General features: G+C 37.8%; 1 protein-coding gene across 7 annotated transcripts in view; it reads left to right on the top strand.

Annotated features, from left to right (window-relative positions):
• The window catches only part of LOC121854053 (AF4/FMR2 family member 4-like), a 147,330-nt gene extending 127,448 nt beyond the window's left edge, over positions 1-19,882 (top strand). For 6 of the 7 annotated variants that reach the window (XM_042348439.1, XM_042348443.1, XM_042348441.1 and 3 more), the window contains 8 exons: positions 193-330; positions 1,290-1,579; positions 1,782-1,865; positions 2,134-2,325; positions 4,128-4,196; positions 6,551-6,644; positions 11,363-11,747; positions 15,971-19,882. In XM_042348439.1, coding sequence (XP_042204373.1) covers positions 193-330; positions 1,290-1,579; positions 1,782-1,865; positions 2,134-2,325; positions 4,128-4,196; positions 6,551-6,644; positions 11,363-11,747; positions 15,971-16,077 — 1,359 coding nt within the window. In that variant the 3' untranslated portion in view covers positions 16,078-19,882. The remainder of the gene's footprint in view (positions 1-192; positions 331-1,289; positions 1,580-1,781; positions 1,866-2,133; positions 2,326-4,127; positions 4,197-6,550; positions 6,645-11,362; positions 11,748-15,970) is intronic. The other variant, XM_042348446.1, reaches the window with a different exon arrangement.
• The last annotated feature ends 1,363 nt before the right edge of the window (positions 19,883-21,245 follow it).

Here is a 21,245-nt window from a genome sequence, read left to right as displayed (position 1 = left end):
TATTATTATTATTATTATTATTATTATTATTATTATTATTATTATTATAAGAATCTGAAAAGAAATTATTATGAGTTTAAACAAATATTAAAATGTTATAGTTATTACAGTTTCTATAAAATATTAACTGCATCATAGATTTTCATAGAGATATAAGGACTACTGACTTCTCACTCTTAACTGTTTTTGCAGTATCCCCAGAAGGGCTACAATGGTGTGTCAGAAGATGCTGGGGTGAACCCTGAGCCAGAGTTTGGTGAAGATGATGCTGCTGCTGCTGTTGCTGCTGGTAGTGGCTCACGCTCCTCTCACCAAAGAATCTATGGCAAAGTGAGTCATTTAGCATTAATACATTCTTAATATCACAGCAAACACTGATTTACATTATAATGGTACATTATTAGATAAATGAAACCCTCTGAAGGTGGTAGAAGAATGATGAAGATGTAGATGTGTAAGAACTTAACCTCTTGTGCATGTGGTCCCCTCTCTGCTGAATAAAGTTGTCTGGCATTAGTCAAATAGAATATTGAAATGGTGTTCCCATAGTGAAGGGATTAAAGGAAATGCAGTGTTAGTTTAGGTATATTAGGATGATGAAGAATTGAAAATAATAAAGATATGGTTGGTTGAGTATTGGTCCATGATGAAATAGTTGTTACTGGAGATGTAGGCAGATGTTCCAGTGAGGGTTGAGGAGCAGGGGCAGGGGTATGGGAACAATCACAGTGCTGTTGGAGGTGATTCAGAAAAAGTTCAAATGTCAGTAACCAAGTCTGGATGAATGTTCAAGAAGAAAAATTGAATTTGAGCAAAGTGTGTAGAGAAGAGAGGCAGTTAGGAGTGTGTGTGTGTGTCAATGGGTGGAGATATAAATGCTGAATTGACCCAGAGTACAGTACAGTACAGGAGCAGAAATGAAGAAAGTAATGGTTGGGTTGAAAAATATAAGAGAGATAAAGAAGCATCACACGAGGTAGGGATGAGGGAAGCACTGGAGATTTAATGAGCCAGCACTATTATATAGACTGGATGCAAGAGTTGCCAGTAGATTTGAATCAGTAGAATGTTGTGTTTAAGAGCAATATGTGAAGTAAACAGCCTGTAGATAGTTAATAAGTACAGAAGTAAGGAGATGTGGAAGTGTTGGATAGAGATGATACTGGCTTACTAAGAGAATGAGAGGAAATACTGTTGATAAAATGAGAATACCAGAGGTGGATGGTATGGTAATCTGTCACCCAAAAACCTGTTATATATATAATACCAAGTTTCATTACTTCTTCCAGGACAAAGCTGAAGAAAGTGGTACAACTCCAAGTGCTGACAGTAATGGCTATGCTTCACGACCAGCATCAGAACATGAGTCAAGAGTTGGCAGTGCCTCGTACAGATCATCTGGTGACCAGACCAAAACCTCTGACTCAGGCGGAACAGATGCTTCTTCATCTGCTGCTCAGTTGGACAACAGTGCTCCAATGGTCGCACCATTAGCCCAAAGACAATCTGCCTCAAGTACCACTTCCTCAGCTGCTCCTGCTACCTCTGCCCTCGCCACTGCGAGACCACCTTCTGAACAGTGCGTATTTGTGGTCTTTGCCATGTGCCTCTTGCCGAAGAATTTGTTTTTATGTAAATACTAAGCTGGGTTAATAATGAATGCACGTTGATAAGGTGTGACAACCATAAGATGGTTAACTGTCAGATGCAGATATATTACTCGGGTTGTTTTCATTATTACTTTTATTATTTATTTAAAGCAAGTGCTCCCCTTATTGCAGATCACTACTGCATGGACACTATGCAAATTCACAAGAGAGACTGTATGCTTCATATTTTGAAAGGAGATTACCAGAGATTAACAGGTAAGATGATAGGCCATCTCCACCTACTTTAGGTGTTGCGGGTGTAGGTTGGAATGTTGTAGCCATGCTTCCTGTGCCCTTAATGTTGAAATGTAAGTGCCTGGAGTTGTCAGGCCCACCAAAACCCAACAACAGTAAAGCATATAACCTGAATGTCTGCCATTGTCATGTTTGCTTGTTTATCTTGCAATTGTGATATTACTGAGTTATATTTCACAGTTAATGTAAAGTTTGTAGCTTCACTAATTATTTTTATTTACTTTTATAGGGATTATATGGGGTATCTGAACATGGCTAAGCAGCTGAAGCACATAGCTGATGGGGAGACAGATCGCTCTATGCAGGCCATGAAGTACCTGGAGGCAGCACTGTACTTTATACTCAGTGGGAAGGCTATGGAGACTGACAATGATACTTCAGCATCACTTACCATGTACAAGGACACTCTTAATTTTATCAAGTAAGTATATAACTGAACAAGAATTATAGCAACTTATTGACTGTATGACATTATTTTATGGTAAATGTCTGTATTGCAAGTGTGTGGCCACAGGTTCAACTCCTGTTGAAAGAAGAGGACTAAGTTCTTCCCTTGTGTTCCAGGGAATGTTAAGTGAAAAGTTGATAAAAAGAGATTGTAATTGTGAGGTATACATGATAGGAGAAAGGGGGTAAATCAAGACTAAAATTGAGGCATGAAAACCTGGCTGTGAACCTTCAGGAATCAGCAGTGTGTGCATGCATGCATGTGTGTAATAATAATAATAACGGTTTATTGAAAAAGTTCTGCAACCCGAGGGCTGAAAATATACATTGGACATAAATGACTTATTACATACATTGGTGGTTTAACAAAAGCCTTCATTAGAGAAAGGTAAAGGAACAAACAGTGAACACACAGATTTATGTTTACAGTGGAGGTCACGTAGATCTTGTGCGCTGAGGTATTGAACAGCAGACACGTAGTGTAGTAACTCCCTCACAGATGGTGTTATGAGGGACATCACGCTGTGTAGTAGTTCCCTCACAGGTGGTGTTATGAAGTGCGTGATGTGGTGTAGTAATTCCCTCACAGATGGTGTTATGAGGGGCCTGATGATGTAGTAATTCCCTCACAGATGGTGTTATGAGAGGCCTGATGTGGTGGAGTAATTCCCTCACAAATGGTGTTATGAGGGGCATCATGTGGTGTAGTAGTTCCCTCACAGGTGGTGTTATGAGGTGCTTGATGTGATGTAATAATTCCCTCACAGATGGTGATATGAGGAGCCTGATGATGTAGTAATTCCCTCACAGATGGTGTTATGAGGGGCATCACGTGGTGTAGTAATTTCCTCACAGATGGTGTTATGGGGGGCATCACGTGGTGTAGTAATTCCCTCACAGATGGTGTTCTGAGGAATCTCTGATGATGCTGTAGCAGCTCATTCACTACGTGGTGTCGTAGCATCATGGGACACCACGGGGTCTGGTGTCACAGGACCTCACTCACTCAAATGAGTGAGGTGTGGTCCCAGGCCTCCCTATCGTGGACGGATTACTCATAGCTGGTGTTGTTGAGTCTCAGGGGCAGTTATCACTGAGTACCTTGGATCTCACTGTGTGAAGGTTAGCTTGGGTACGACTCAGCTGTTACTGTCGAGTTGGTTTTCACTGAATTAAGCACTGTTCACCACTATTCAACACTGGTTCCATTCCTTTCCTAAGTGAAATAGTAACTTCTGGCGAGAACTTGTTGAAATTTCTGGTGGGGAGGAGGGTTCAGGGGTGGGAGTTGGTATGGGTTAACATAACAGTTGATGTGGCTGCTGCCAGAGCAGCACCAGGTACGTCTTGACCCTTTGGTGGTTAAGGATTTGTGTGAATGGGTGCGTGTGTGTGTGTGGCGTCAAGTGATTTTGGGTGAAAGATGGATGACAGATAATTGTGGCTTTGTATGAAGTGATGTGGAAGGGTAGCACTGTATCATAGAAGAATACACACATTACAGTAGTGAGAATGAATGAATGAAGAGAGGGTATGTTTGTGTATTTGCTCTTCATTTCAGCTACCATAACAGATTCATCCAATGCTTTACATTGAAAGTTGATATCACCTGTGCTTTGTGTGTGGGGATGGGGATATATTTCTCTTATCTTGACAAATGCTTGCGTATTGGTTGTTCCGATTTTATAATATAAGAAGTGAATAATTAGTAACAGGCGACTTGTGCACATAACCACTAATGTGTTCCTGCCTTAATGTTTGCTCTCCCTCCTCCAGGTGGGTATCATCAGTATTCAGAAGAGAAAATCAAGAAGGATCCATCAACACAAAATTAGCTGTTATTAGGTAAGTTTATTTAAGTTTGCAGTATGATTAGCCAAATTATTGAAACTAAAAATGAGTATGTGTTTTTAATAACAGAACTTATTTACCCTGTGCTGTACAGTAAACCCTCATGTGAGGACACACTGCTCAAGAACACTTGACTGTGGAAGTTATCAGCTTGGGGAAGAAATGGGATGCATTCCAGTACCTGAATATCCTCTCTACAAACCACTAAATTTAATGTTAGAATATCTTAACTTGTTCATTATAGAAAACATTTTATGCTTCTGGATTATTTGTTGGGCGTGTATCCTTGGACCTATCAGTGAGGGTTCAAGGGGGGCAGGAGACATTTTCTTGGGTATTGGTTTTCATTGTTATCATTTTATGACCATTTTCCACACTTGTGTAAGTGATGTCATCCTCATTAACTGCCCATGTTTCACTGACATACAACTTCACACTTCTCACATCAGCCGCATGCAGAGGGTCCTTGCTATGCGTTGTACCGGTATACGTTATTTCACGCACAGTATATGTCACTAACATTAAGTAAGAAATTTTCATTATACGTCAAATGTTTCGCATCAAGATCATCTGTATCATCCACTGTTTTATACAAGGTCTGTATGTATCCAAATATGATGCATAATTAGTGTTACAAATATCTAATATAATGTAAAAAGAACCATAATAAAAGTAATAAAAGTGCCCTACCATGCCTAAATACGTCAGTTATCTCTCACACGACTGAATGCGACTGCCATTGTTGTGTTTTGTAACCATATAAAAGTCATCTCAATGTGCTAGTGTGCCGTATGTATAAAGGAAATACAATATACTGTATGAAAAAAAATAGAAGTGTAGGGATATTTTGTTTGTGGGAGAATACAGCTTCTCCCCGACTTACGACGGGGTTAGGGACCCAAATCCAGGTCGTAAGCCGAAAATGCTTAAATAATACATAGAAAATCTAAAATGGGTGTCACTTTTTCTTCTCAGCACCACAAAACTCTCACGTTTAAGCTTGCCAGCCATTTTAAAGTGAATTACAAACGAAAATTTTGTCTGTGTACTGACGTTGGGACTCGAAAATATGTAATTTGACAAAATTTTGGTACGACTGAGGCAGGTCGTAAGTCGGGGAGGAGCTGTATTGAGTCAAGAAATCACCATAACACACAGGCACTTGTTAGCTGTGAGAAGGCTGTGCATTTGCCATTGTTATGTAAGAAACTATTAAGAGTTATGGAAATCTCATATCAATACTCAAATGTTATCTTTTCAATAAAGAAAAGGAAATAAAAAATAAGAAAAATTAAGAGTGTGGTGTGAATTCTTTGTGGAGATAGGCGGGAGGTAGGGTGGGTGAGTGGCTGGAGGACTGCGACAACCCCCTCCCTGCTTCCTCAGTTCCAGCAAAGCCGTGACACCTTTAAAACGACTGTATGCAATTCACCGTAATTTGAATATTAAGTTCATTTGGTGCCTGGTTAATAAAAATTTTTCGTAAAATAATAAATTCCCACACCCCCCAAAACCCCGGCAGCTTTGTTTACATACGCAAACAGCTGATTGCCCGCACTGTCCCTCACCATGTCGTCATGCTTACTACAACTTCTGTCTTCAGCACTTAATAAATAATTTTTTATTGTATAATATGTGCTTGCATATAGCCTTGTTTATTTATTAATCAGTTGTCTTGTACAAGTAGCCAAATCTAGCCATCATGTATCTGCATATCAAATACTATACAGTACAGTATGTTATGACTCCTCATTATCAACAACCACATTACCATGGTCACATTTCTCACACACACTGCTCACCAACAACAACCTTGTTTTTACCCACTGCTCTCCTGGCTTTTCTGAAAACCTCTCCAGCCCAGAAAAAGCAGTAGAGACCTGGCTGCCATCAGGCATGTTGAAGCAAAGTTTTATGGTTGGGTACCTTTTGTAATGCCAACTCACAGGGTGGGAACAGCTGGCTAGGCAGAATTACAACTCCCTGAGATAATTTTAGAGTGCAGTACAATATCTGCTTTAACACTGTTAATACAATACAGTACCAGGTTAGATAAGGTCACTGACATGTTAGTTCAAGTCAAGGGCTTGCTGTTTATGTTTATTGTCTTGGTTGAATGAATTGGTATAACAGTTGAGAGAGTTGGTAGACTGAAACCTTTCATGATTTTCTTTACATTCTGATGAACTCAAGAAAGTAAGCATGACCAACTTATGCAAAAAAAGTTGAAGTGCAGGAAAATATATTTTTTATGTGAACATGATGTATGTGTTTATATATTATATTATACTGTACTGTATTATATTATATTATATTATATTATATTATATTATGCTTTACAATTGCAGTTTGCGATGTCAGAGTTTACTGTCACTAAAGATCTACAAGATGAGGAGGATCGAGCACAAGGAGAACCAGAGGCAGCTCAACAGATACTTCCAGGTAAGTTTCTAATGTACGGGACCCCAACGTTCCTGGCTGCACGCACACACGCATGCATGCACACACACACACACACACACACTGTTTATTCTTTAGTTTCATGTTAGCATTCATGTTAAGCTTCATATTTTTGAAGATTACAGGTATTTTTTTTCTTCATTGTAACATCATTTCTCATGAAAATTGTGCATACAGTGCATGAGAGATTTACTGCAAGTCACAGCTTTTACTTAATAGTGTTACTTTAGTGTGCTGACTCAGTCTTGACAATGACTGCAGCAGATCACAAAATGGGAGTACAGTACAGTACTAGGAAGTATTTAATGTTTGGCTGAGCTTCACTTCTAAATATTGTACTACACTGTAGCTTTTGTATCACACAAACACTAGGGTAACAACTCACTTAAACTAGGTTGTGAAAGAAAGTACAGTAGTACCCCGATTTACGCGGTCAATTGAACCCACAGGGTACCGCGGAAAGTGAAATCCGCGTAAATGGAACAACAGAACATATGGGATTAAGTCCAATAGAGACTGGCCCGACCCCCAAACTCCACTTTTTCCGACACAATACCTATGTTGTAGTAAAAATAACATCTAAATTTTATGATGGTATGCTCACACAATTATTATTTAAGAGAAATACAGTCGCCAGGTTAATGTCCATTCAAATAATAGACTCAAATCCCCCCCCCCTCCTCTTCCCAGCTCACTGGCCCCTACCTCTGAGAAATGATTGGGTGAAACACTAGATTTTGACGTTTAGTAATAAATAATACCTCAGACTAAAGTTAGGATAATATAATTGACATTTCTGGATTCCTTGCAGGTCAGGGAATATTTTGAATGTAAACTTCATATATTTTGCACAAAAGATAAAATATTTGCTTTGTGTAAACCAAATTATTACATTAGATCTAAAATTTGTATGTCTAATGCAAAATCCATGATGTTTATATTCAAAATGATCATCATGTTGTAAGAATTCCAGCAATGTAAATTATATTCTGGTCCAGTAATTTGTATGAATTTTATGAGCTAAAACAAATATCTTCAGTTAATAAAAAAAAATATTCTTCACGACACTATCTGTCAATCAAAGTACCCCAACTTGCCTCCCCCCCTCTTCCAACCGCGCCAGATGGTCGGTCGGTCCCAACCCTTCCCCCCCACCCCTCACCTTCCCTCCCTACCAGAGAAATGTTGGGTGAAAAAACTAATTTTAACTTTTAGTAACAAATAATACCTCAGACTAAAGTTAGGATAATATAATTGACATTGCTGGATTCCTTGTAAGACCAGGAACATTTTGAATATAAATGTCATATATTTTGCACAAAAGATAACATATTTACTCAGAGTAAACATTAGATCTAAAATTTGTATGTCTAATGCAAAATCTATGATGTTTATATTCAAAATGATCATCAAATTGTAAGAATTCCAGCAATGTAAATTATATTCTGGCCGGGTGATTTGTATGAATTTTATGAGCTAAAACAAATATCTTCAGTTAATAAAAAAAAAATATTCTTCACACCGTGCCAGATGGCCAGTCGGTCCCTCCCTCCCCCCCACCCCCCCACCAACCCTCCCTACCAGATAAATGTGTGGGAAAACCAGAATATTTACCTTTTTAGTAATAAATAATACCTCAGACTAAAGTTAGGTTAATATAATTGACATTGCTGGATTCCTTGTAAGACCAGGAATATTTTGAATATAAATGTCATATATTTTGCATAAAAGATAACATTTACTCAAAGTAAACATTAGATCTAAAATTTGTATGTCTAATGCAAACTCTATGATGTTTATATTCAAAATGATTATCAAATTGTAAGAATTCCAGCAATGTAAATTATATTCTGGCCGGTGTAATGTGTATGAATTTTATGAGCTAAATAAAAAAAAAAATTATACTTCACGCGTATATGGGTAGATGAACCGGGGAAAGTGAAAGTTGGTTCTGGCGAGGCACCGCGTATATGAGAAATCGCGTAAAGTGAAACCGCATAAAGCGGGGTAATATTGTACAGTATTTCAATAACCACTGGAGAGATTATAACACACCACATACAGTGTGCTTATTAATGAGTCACCAGGATGTTGTCACTGAAAATGAGCACATTTACTCTTAGGCCAATCACCAAGAAATAATTCACTCTTTGACATAAATAGTTTTTAATTTCCAAAAGTAAATTCTCTGTACCCACACATATGGGTAGTCTCTGCTTACCTCAGGAGTAGTGACACAGCCTTGCCAGCTAAGAGGCACTTGGAAGTCCTGGAAAAGTGGGTTGGTGGTAGGAACAGCATCCAGCTGTAAAACATGCCTTGAATTTGCCTGATGGCAACTGGGACACACTACCATCAGTTAATTATGATTATTCCAAATGTGGACACTCGCCTTCATAAACTAGTGATGATGATGTACAGTATATGCATGGATGAAAGACAATATTAATTTTTCACCATGAAGTTGTTCATAGTTGACCCAATGACTTGTTGCAGCATTTGGGAGATCAAGGGCACACCACATGCAGCACAGCAAATAAGCAAAAATGGCATACTACAGTATATGAAAATTAAAATAAAATAGTGTTTTTATGAAATTGAAGATACAGTACAGTGACCCCTCGTTTAACGAACGCCTCGATTAACGAAATTTCGGTTCACGAACTGCCTTCCATAAGGATCTTCAATTCGGTTAACGAACAAAAATTCGGTTAACGAATTTCTTACGAACCGACCTCAACATGTTTTCGCTTGCATTGACTGGGCAACCAGCTTTAGTATCAGTCCGCCAATACATTAATCGATTCTAGGGCTTAAATTCCTTGCTATTTTAGTAAATATCAAGAAGTTTATACTATTCGATAATTTTAAAAGTTTAATATTCAATTTTTTAGTCATTTTAACAATTATTGAACATAATTGAAGGTAAAGTGACTAGTTTAATGCACGGCATCCAGCCTCTTCAGGAGTTAGTTTCTCTCTGTTTTCACTGGAGGTAACATCTTGCTTGAGACTCTCTTCAACTAAACGCTTTTTTTCTGTGTTTCCAAGCAAATTATTGGTCATTTTGAAATATATTTTACATATTGACAATATATAATGCAGTGCAGTGTTGATTTAAAGAAAATAATCTTGAAATACACCAAGAGAACTAAAATTTTATGGGTGAAATGGTGCCATGGGGGTGACTTCTCTTCCACCCCAATGCCTTCTCTTCTTCCTTCTCCTCCACCCCCCATTCTAATTCCCATCATCATCATCATCCAGGAGCCTTCTACATACACACCTCAAAGTAAGTGAACTTTTCTACCATTTTTGTTGAATTTAGGAAATTTTCGGAGAGCTGGAACCAATTACCCAAAAACCCATTGAAACAATGGTTTCAATTTCAATTTCAATTGTTTATTCCTTGATAGAGGAAGCGGGATCCTAGTGCTGTCACTAGGTACCCCTGTACAATGACACCAGAATCATCTGGCAAGTGTGAAAAGTAAATACAGTATAAATATTATAAAGGGGCTTACTAAAGCCTAAGGAAGGAAGGATATTCCTTCAACACATAATTAATATTATTTACAAAATATCTGGCCAGTATTGGGAGAATCATCGTGTCTCCGTCAGGGGGTCGTGGAGTGGTGGTCCAGCAGGCGTCACGGAAGCGTTGTGTGTGGGGACATCTTAGGAGGTAGTGAATAAGGGTGCGGCTGTCGGGTCTTCTGCATAAACGCACAAGAGCGTTGCTCAGGGGATGTGGGGATACCAATCTCCCAAGCAAAGTCATACCCAATGATGATACGGGCAGCAATCACGTCCCCCTTCCGCGACCCTTTCCCGTAGACGTACGAGAGGTCAGGAAGTTTACGGAGGACATCATACCAGGTGGGCGGGGAGTCCAGGGGGATGGCTGCTTCCCGAGCTTCTCTCTGTTTGCGGCGGATTTGGGTCCTAATCTGTAAACAATGGTTTCGGTTAACGAACGATCTTCTGGAACGGATTGAGTTCGTTAACCGAGGGGTCACTGTACAGGTATTTAGAAGCTATAAAAACTCTCAGCAGAGATTAACTGCTGAGCCCTAGTTGTTGTTGTGATGCAAAAGTGGTTGTGGTGACAATGTGGTTGTAGTGGTGTAAAGTGGGTGGTAAGCCCTTATGTAGGTGGTGAGCCAGGCTGTAGTGTTGTAGGTGTGGGTGAGGTGCCACCGAAGTCAGGAGGAGGGTGATGAAACATAAATAATTCTAAGATAATAATACCAAGTTGATTTGAGGCTCCACCAGCCTTGTGTCTCACTCTAGTGTTTACCAACCATTAACTTTCCATTCTTAGCATGACTATTGGGGCCCAGCTTTAAAATCATGGCGCTAACTGCCAATTGTTTTAAAATGACGATGATGCTTTTCCCATAAACCATCTTTTAATTTTTAGGTTTTAAAAGTGACACACTGATTCTATTTCAGACTAATGGTAATGTACTTTGTAAATTATATTTCTTATTTTTTGCTTTCAGGTATTTCTGTTTTATCTCATATTTTCCTTTCACTTAGGATCTCTCCTGTCTCTTCCTATCTTCCCTCCAAATGTTTCTTCCTTTCAAACAGTAATAATGTTCATTACTACTCATACAGTAATGTATAAGTTATAAAAAAGTGCACTGTTATATTTTGAGATCATTATTGGTAAAACTGTTTTTCTTCTTTTACAGAATTATAATAAAACTGGAGGTGTGGAAACAGCTGGCAGCAATGGTCAGCAGTGGGGGGGTCAGCGAGCCACTGGCTCTCCTTCCCACTTGTCTCAAACCCCCTCACCTGCTGGATCTGTTGGCTCAGAAGGCTCCCAGTCATCAGGCTACACCACAAGCACGGAGGGCACCCGCTCTAAGGGAGGCATTGCTCCTCCCCCAGTTGGCCACACACCCCCTCATCCACAACCACCTCAGGGGGCACATGCCACAGTACCTGTTGTACCCGTGCCTGTTAACATCCATAACCTTATCATTAAGCAGAACCAGCTCTCTAGCCACCTTGCCTCAGCCCATGATATGTGGATAGAAGCTGACCATTACGTCTTTCAAAACGGCATGCAAGGTTAGCCCTCTGTGTTAAAATAGTTCTTGTGCCCCCACTGCATGTTCAAGGTCGTACATTGATTTATTCCTTTACATCCAACCAAACAGACTTTTGTTCCTCTCTTGTTCTCCAGCAGAGGGTTAAACAAAAGCTATCTACCCAGAAGTTTTAAAATTGTGTAAGCTTCTCCATATGTATTCTGAATTACTGTACAATACTTGAATATATTTTGAAGTTGTATTACACAGTTTTTGTGCCAGTGGGGGCACGAGCATCTTTTTTATCTGTAGTTGGATATACAGTACACTATCTCTATTGTAAGTATTTTGAATAATTAATTTGATATTTTTTGCTATTTTTAGAAGTAAATTGTTGCAAATTTCTTTCTCTTAGAAAAAAATTCTTACATTTATTTATACTATTCAGTAATACCCGTGTAAAAGCTTTACACGGTTTCACTTTCTCATTTACATTTCTCATTTACGCGGTACCTTGCCAGAACCAGACTTTCACTTTCCGCGGTGCATCTACTCATATACGCAGTGAAGTATAATTTTTTTTTTTTTATTTAGCTCATAAAATTCATACAAATTACCCGGCCAGAATATATTTTACATTGCTGGAATTCTTACAATATGATGATCATTTTGAATATAAACATCATGGATTTTGCATTAGACATACAAATTTTAGATCTAATATAATAATTTGATTTACACAAAGCAAATATTTTATCGTTTGTGCAAAATATATGAAGTTTACATTCAAAATATTCCCTGACCTGCAAGGAATCCAGAAATGTCAATTATATTATCCTAACTTTAGTCTCGGGGTATTATTTATTACTAAACTTTAAAATCTAGTGTTTTCACCCAAACATTTCTCGGGTAGGGACCGACCCAGCTGGTGTGAGTGTGAGGAGGGGGGGGAGGCAAGGTGGGGTACTTTGATTGACAGGTAGTGTCCTTGAAGAATATTTCTTTGTTTATTTACTGAAGATATTTGTTTTAGCTCATAAAATTCATACAAATTACCCGGCCGAATATAATTTACATTGCTGGAATTCTTACAATATGATGATCATTTTGAATATAAACATCATGGATTTTGCATTAGACATACAAATTTTAGATCTAATGTAATAATTTGGTTTACACAAAGCAAATATTTTATCTTTTGTTCAAAATATATGAAGTCTACATTCAAAATATTCCCTGACCTACAGGGAATCCAGAAATGTAAATTATATTACCCTAATTTTAGTCTGAGGTATTATTTATTACTAAACGTTAAAATCTAGTGTTTTCACCCAAACATTTCTCAGAGAAGTAGGAGCTAGTGAGCTGGGAAGAGGGTGGGGGGGGGGATTTGAGTCCATTATTTGAATGGACATTAACCTGGCGACTGTATTTCTCTAAAATATTAATTGTGTGAGCATACCATCATAAAATTAAGATGTTATTTTTACTACAACATAGGTATTGTATCGGAAAAAGTGGAGTTTGGGGGTCGGGCCAGTCTCTATTGGAATTAATCCCATATGTTCTGTTGTTCACTTTATGCAGTTTTCACTTTCCACTTTCCGCGGTACCCTGTGGGTTCAATTGACCGTGTAAACCGGGGTACTACTGTACTATCGTAACTCTTATAATGGATGAGCTACATTCTTGAGGGTGTGTCCACTAAGCGAAATATCTATTAAAAGAGACCATTATAACATGGTGCTTCTGGAGATGGGTGAAAATTATAGATAAATCCTTTTAAATATACAACTGTTTTATTACAGAATGACTAAATAATGATTAAATGTGCCAAAATAGGCCTTAAACTTTAGAAAAAGGTTGCATTTACTTAAGAGATACACGTGATTTTCCACCGTCATCTTCATGCAAGTAGTACTGTTCTGTAGTAGTATTGCTAGTTATAGAATTGATAATGAAGGATCTTTTGGAAGATGAATGAGACCTTTAAAACATGCATCTATAAAAGTATATTGAGAGTGTATGGACAATGAAGTAATAAAATATGGTAAATATGAATGCAAATGAGATTTGTGGCAGCTGTAGTACCCTTGGAAGGCAGAACAAACAGGTGTTATTGGATGGGCCAGAGAATTGACAGTATCATTTAGGGTTTCCAGAATACCTTGATAACCAGTGATATCATTGCTTGCTCTTAAAGGGGCACTGTCTTCATGCCTAGGGTAATAAATGAAGCTTTTAGCCCTTGGGTCTTGCCTATAACATGACCTATTGTCTCCAACCTTTGAGGGAGTCTTCTTTTTCAATGGTTAAATTAACACATCACTTGCCTCCTACTTTAAGTCACTCACTGGTTCACACCCCTCAGTATCTACACTGCCCCAAAGGCTAATGGGACCTACTCTCACTTTTCTACTGTACTGCACCTCCGTGTTTTGAGAAGTCCAACACCCAGGGTTAAACATAAATGTATGGTGAAAAGTGATATGAAATGGGAGTTGAAGTAATATATGTTACTCAGTAGAAGTCATTGATGACTGCTGGTAACATGTGTTCCTCCTAAGTTTGTCGGGAATGGTGTAAAGAGATGGCATAGTAGACAGAAACAGTAGATAGGGTCAGAAGTAAATAACAGAAGATACGAGATACTCACTATAAAGATACTAGACACTCACTTTATATGTACAGTATCTCAAAAAAGTATCTGTCCATACACTGTGTAAATCATTATGAGACTATGGATGATTGATTTGGGATATGCGCATTCCTGCTCTGTACAGTTTAATATAAGTACAGGTGCTCCTCTACTTAAGAACGTTCAAACTTTCAGAGATACAAACATCATCACTGAGGGGGGGGGGGGTTACCTGTCAGAACAGGTGTTTAATGTGGATGAGACTGGATTATTTTTAAGAATATTCCAGATAGAACAAACATTACCTAAGAGGAGAAGAGTGAGCCAGGTTTTAAGGCTGTATTAAAGGGTATAGCTGTACTAAATATCCATAATCTTTTCATTTTTTACAATATGTTTGGTATCTACAAGAGTAAAGTTGGACTTACAAACAAGCCTCAGGGATGTAACTCATTCGTAAGTAGAGGAGCACCTGTACAGTAATGAAATTTCCATTGATTTTGGCATGATTTAAATGATGTTCAGTTAACAACTGTGGTAGGATCAGTATGCCACAGAGCCATGCTTACCAACCCTCCCGGGACACCACGAGATGCATGTATTATTTCAGAAGTCTTCAGACTCATCCTGGCAGATTCTTGTTTAACAATCGTTCACTAAGCAATTTTTCAATATAAAAATTTTAACACCCTATCTCATTTAACAACTATTAATTTTTGGTTCGGTAATCTTCGATTGGGAGGGAAATTGAAAAACTGGGGATTCTGTGCTCCAAGTGTGCATCGTAGAATACTGTTATGTGGCTTAGAAATACAGTACAGTATAGAGTATACTGCAAAACTATAAAATAAGAAAAATGAAGAGAATGGGTGTGTATGTGCTGGAAGTGAACGTATGTATTGAGGCATTTAACTGTAACTGTGGCCAGCTGCACCCCCATGTGTAGTCACGGCATACAGGCAGCAGCCACGCACGTCTCTTGGGTCAGCTTGGGGACTGCCTGGATGAACTGTTCTGTGTGTAAAATGTACCAATATATGTGAGGAATAAATACAAATAATAATATATGAAATAAAAGAAAAACTGCACTGCCATTTGGCAATCATTTCATGGGATACAAGACAGAGAACAGCTGAGAGAGAGATCCCCCTTGCCACTCCCCTCTTCTCCTTTCCATTCCCCCTCCCCTGCTCTGTGGATTAACTGCTTTATGTTTTTGACCTTATCATAATTATTATTATTATTTTTTTCTCACAATCTGTATGAACAACTGTGTGTATGTAACGGTAAAAGATAATGATGAAAATTACGTATATCTACCCAAAATTACGAGTTCGGCCTCACCCACTCTTGTGTGCTACTGGGTGGCGAGGCTGCAACTCAGCAACACAATTACATGCCATCTCCATGGATATTATTTCATGTTATTTCTCATTTAGAATATTATTTTTTACTACCCCTCGTTTAGCGATCATTTCACTTAACAATCGGTTTTTCAGGAACTCATCCCAATCGTACTTTTATAACTTTGATTTCTAGTTCAATCGCTTATAAATATGACCATATACAGTAAATAGTGTTGATGTGTCATTTATTCACACTAAATTTTTTAATTTTTATTACAGATTTCTTCATAGAGCTGGACCGTCATGTTAGTCCATTGACCCTCCACTCTTCCCTGTACGAGCTTGTGTGTTACGTGCAGTATGGCCTCCACCGACTCAAGGACTAGCTGCTACGGTGCACATTTAGGTTCTGCCACCACTGTTCTTCACACCCAGGGTTTGCTTGGCCACATCCAACCCCCTGCCCCAGCACAACTTTGGGAGAAGAAATATAAAGAGATTCAGTATAATGGAACCTCTGGTGTAGCAATCTCAAGAAGCCTGATTTCCTGCACAGCTCGCTATGCCTTGTCATCTGAGAAGTTTACATATACATAGCGTCTTATGAAGCAACTCTTACCACAGGATCCAGATACTCAAGGAAATAACTCTCATAAGTTTTGATAGATACGGTAGTGTACAGTACTGTAGTGCAGTGCTAAGTGAAATTTTTATAGGTTGTTCTCAGATCTCATTGAGATGGAAAGTATAAGATAATAGTAGCTAACAAGTACTACAGTCAGTGTGGCAAATACATGAGGCTAACGATATATCCTGCTGGTTATGTACAGTATGGGGGCCCAAGATCCCAAATATTTGGCTTCCTGGTGTGACAACTGTGATGCCTTATCATTAAATTTAGTTATTGATGGTTTTCTACAAATAGTCTCAATGTTTTTATTATTATTATAATTATTATCATTATTATTATTATTACTATTATACTATTGTTATTATTATATTATTATTATTTTTGTGTTATACTTCCCACCCAAAATGTACAAATTTGCTGAGAGGTCCATGTGTGTGAAGACAATGCCTTGTGTGCTCTTATGATGTTAAAGTGCATTCATGGCCATTCTCCAGAGAAGTGCTCCAAAACCACTCCTATGTTATGGTACTTGAGAGTAGTTCTAGTATATGGCCAGATCAACATCTTGGATATTGATCATGACACTGGGTAAAGTATCAAAGTTGGTTGCCTGACCAATAGAGATCTCTTTTTTAGCTGTGTAGCTGTAGACTCTTTGGCGCATAGTGATTCTTGAAGAAAACTGGAAAAAGATTCACTCTTTTTAGGCCAGCAGTGAAGTAACTTTGATACAGAGACTGTAATACCTCTTGTGGGGAGGTGAGACCGTGAAGAAAATTAATTTCTACACCTCAGGAAATGCATTAATGGCAATAATGCTGAATTGTGAGTGGTTTGTAGGACATGCCATCTCCTGAGTAAGTGTGGTCCAAGAAATGGAGGCAGTGGTGTAAAGTCAAAGGTTGTGCTCCTGAGGGGTTGCTTTGCACCTGCTGTGCCCATTGTACTCCTACCTGGTTCTGCTGGCCTGTTTGGCAACTTAAATAATATATTGTGGCATGTAACTGAGCACACACTCCCTGCCAGATGTATATTTTTGTACATATTTTGAGATTTAATAATGGTACTGACATAAATATGTTAATGATATAGTACTTTGTACTGGGGTTAAATTCCCACGAAAACCTTGAACTTTTGTAAGTAACGAAAGTTGATAATGACAAATGTATGGCAATGTTTTCAATTATTTTGTCCTTTTAGGGCAATATTGTTAAGTATACTTAATTTTATGGATGCTCATATGCTCGTTATAGATGATATAAAGTTGATATTTGTACTTGTAGTCCTAAATTATATTGAACCATGAATGCATTAAATTATTTTCTTGTCACAAACCTATATGAGATTTATTCTCATTCACAGATGAAGGTCATTTTTACTTTTTTCTTATGGTTGTCTGTTTTATATCTCCTTTACTCTGGTTGCCACTGGACATTGATCATGAGTGGGCTGTCTTTTCCCGTCCCTTATAATAGATGCACTGGCAGCTGGCTTATTTGAAGTCCTCCCATATTGTTTGGATAAATCACAAACCCTGTTCTCTGTGATGAAATAATCAACACAACTACAACTAGGTGTCTTCATTTCTTTCTGCCTTGTCACTCTTTCTCACTCATTCATATCATTTCATACTTTATAATGGAATATTATTCATATATTGTATAATATTTTCATCTCATTGAGTAGGTATTTCACCTGAACTACAGGCATTTTCTTCACGTTCAAGAAGACAGGTACGAGTGATAGTTTTTCTTTTACACAAATTTTGTTACTGTAAAGTTGTACTTCCTTTTGTCACGATCGCTTACCATGTTGATAGCAGGTGGTAACCAGAGGTGGTTGATGTGGGTAGGTGGTTGAAACCTCACTAGGGACACAAGCTCCTCTTGTTGTGTAAGCAAATTGTCTTCCTAGTATGCCCGAGCACTGGACGATACCACCATTCTGTGCGTTGTCACTTTTCTTTCATATTGTTCATTCTCAAATATGTTTGTTAAGCCATATTGGCCAAGATGATCTTAACTAACTGTTGGTAAATGGTTGACTTGAACCAGTGACTAACATTGTTTGTTTACACATTACAAATGTTCCATTATGTAGTATATTTTGGTGGAGTTAGAATTTGTGTCCCTGGTGAAATGGGGCAGCTGAACTGCCAGGATCAAGTTTATAAGGTGACTGGACTGTGTGTGGCCAAGCAGGCAGTTGATGCTGGCTGGCTGGATAGCACTAGCTGGGTTAGTGAATTATGCTGCTGCCGCTCACTCTTGCTTTACTCGTTGACCAGGATAAATTCAGGTTCGATAGTGACGTATTGATATGTGGTTAAGACTTCCGTTAAACAGAAATATGCACAAAATTATGCAGTTCCCACAGGCTCTGAGTCAGTTAAAGAGAAATATGGAGTAACTATTATGGATATATTTCCAATGTTAAGGACAATGTAGAAATGTGATATGTAAGTGAGTAGTAATGCTAACACAGTACAATATCCTTCCACGAGTATAGTGGATTCTGCGCCCCATGCAAGTCTTCTTATTGCTTTTTTAAACTAGCATTAACAATAAATTCTCTCTTGTACTTATAACTTTTCAAACATCTTCACTCTGTTCCACTAAGGAACTGGGTAAATCCCACTTATAGACTTTCCCAAGTTATGTTCTTCCCTCCAAGTGTGACAATATGTTGATCTGCATTAATGGGGCGCCAGTGAATTATTGTTTTTACTATGGATCAAGACTGTGCCTCAGAGCCTTCCAGTGGCCAGGCCTTGGCAGGTAAGGGAATCCTGCTCTTATGTGCGAGTTACCACTCTTCACAGTCCCAACCCTCAACATGATTCACTCATCTGATCTAACCTGACCTGACCTACCCATTTTCTGCTTTAATCTTTCCTGTCATCATCAATAATTTGCACTTCCATTCTGTTAATTTTCTCCTGACATATTCTAACTCCACTTGTCTGTTGGCTTTTGACCTTAATATTGTAATCTGTTGTCCAAGTTTTTACATTCATATTATTTAGATTTTAGTTCTCACTTCTGGGCTCATTACTTTTCCAGATAATTGTGTCCTTCACCCCTCCATCTCACGACCATCCACCATTTTCACATCACTTAGGATTTCCCCTCGCATAGATTTAATGGTACATTGCCACTCCTCTGTTATAGAAGTGATCCCAGTTTTACCGCATCCTCCCACCTACACAGTAACTGTGTGTAGCCTTGGATGAGGATGGCTGGGGTGTGGAGGTGCTCGGAGTGTGGCCGAGACTTCCCCCAACCACACAAACACTCAAACATACAAGACCATCTCTTACAGAAAGTGTCCTTCCTATAACCCATACTCTCTGACCTTATTTATTATGACTTAAGTAGTGGTATCATTTCCGTGTTTGGGCGCCTGGTGTAGAGGAACCCAAAAGCTGTACAAAAGGACAGTCTTATTTCAAATCTATGCCAAGATTGTATCTACAATAAGTAAATGAATAATAAATAACACATGCACAGTTTGCTGTTTTACAGATATATCATGTAAATAATAAAGTATTTCTTATGTTAGTAACTTTTTTTTTTCCCCAAAAGGCTATTTACGGTCTACTCTCCATAACAGTGAAAGGAAAAATAATTCAAACTAAGTTTTAACATTAAATGAACACCAAGTACTGTACTGCTGTTCAGTATAGCACAGTATATAGTTATACATCAATAAATACTGTACTGTACAGGTATCCCACTAGTTAAGGAAATTTGCTTTAACAGAATCCAAAAAGTTGGGAATGAGTTTTCGATTTGGAAGACAAATTTTAATTAACAAAATTGGAAGTTTTCATGGTTAGAAAATACTTTTTTTAAATAAATCTTGTCAAACTCCAGCAATTTACATAAGACAAAATAAATAAACAAGTATTTAAAGATACTGTGAGGTGACATTGTAACAGCACCTTTGCTTTATATAAATATTCACCCTGATGAATAACACCAAGTTATTCAACAATGAGCCAACCTCTTGTTGACAGCAGACAGCTGGGCTTGCGACAATCTCAAGGGTAGAATGCAGGTCAGCTGATTAATCAAAACAGCTGGGTCACTCCCACACCTCTCTCAGACAGGGAGAGGCCAGTGCCAGTAGATTCTTACCACTTGAACAGGGAAGAGACCTGTAACTCAAGTGTTATCTCAAATTGTATTCACATCACATCCCTGGAGAGAATTCATAATTTATTCTCTTGGATTATAAATATGTATATAGCTGCTTCTGTAATGAACCCTAGAAAACAGCTATAAGTGTTTACATCAAACCCAGCCACTTAAAGAGTTCCAGAACTTAATTAAAACAATTACAGTAATGTGATACCAAAACAGCTATCACATTTGGTGGCAGCGATATATATATAAGCTGTTATATTTATTCATTCTACAGCGTTCCTCATTTTCCGGGACCCTCCGGGTTACATTAACACGTAATGTGAGACTTAACATATATATATATATATATATATATATATATATATATATATATATATATATATATATATATATATATATATATATATATATATATATATATATATATATATATATATACATATACATACATACATACATACATACATACATACATATACATACATACATACATACATACATACATACATACATACATACATACATACATACATACATACATACATACATACATACATACATACATACATACATACATACATACATACATACATACATACATACATACATACATACATACATACATACATACATACATACATACATACATACATACATACATACATACATACATACACATACATTACATACATACATACATACATACATACATACATACATACATACATACATACATACATACATACATACATACATGCATACATACATACATACA

Source organism: Homarus americanus, unplaced genomic scaffold (genome assembly GCF_018991925.1).
Source record: "Homarus americanus isolate GMGI-L3 unplaced genomic scaffold, GMGI_Hamer_2.0 scaffold55399, whole genome shotgun sequence".
NCBI lineage: Eukaryota > Metazoa > Arthropoda > Malacostraca > Decapoda > Nephropidae > Homarus > Homarus americanus.
Note: the sequence above shows the minus strand (reverse complement) of the source record. Positions and strands in the feature narration are given on the sequence as shown.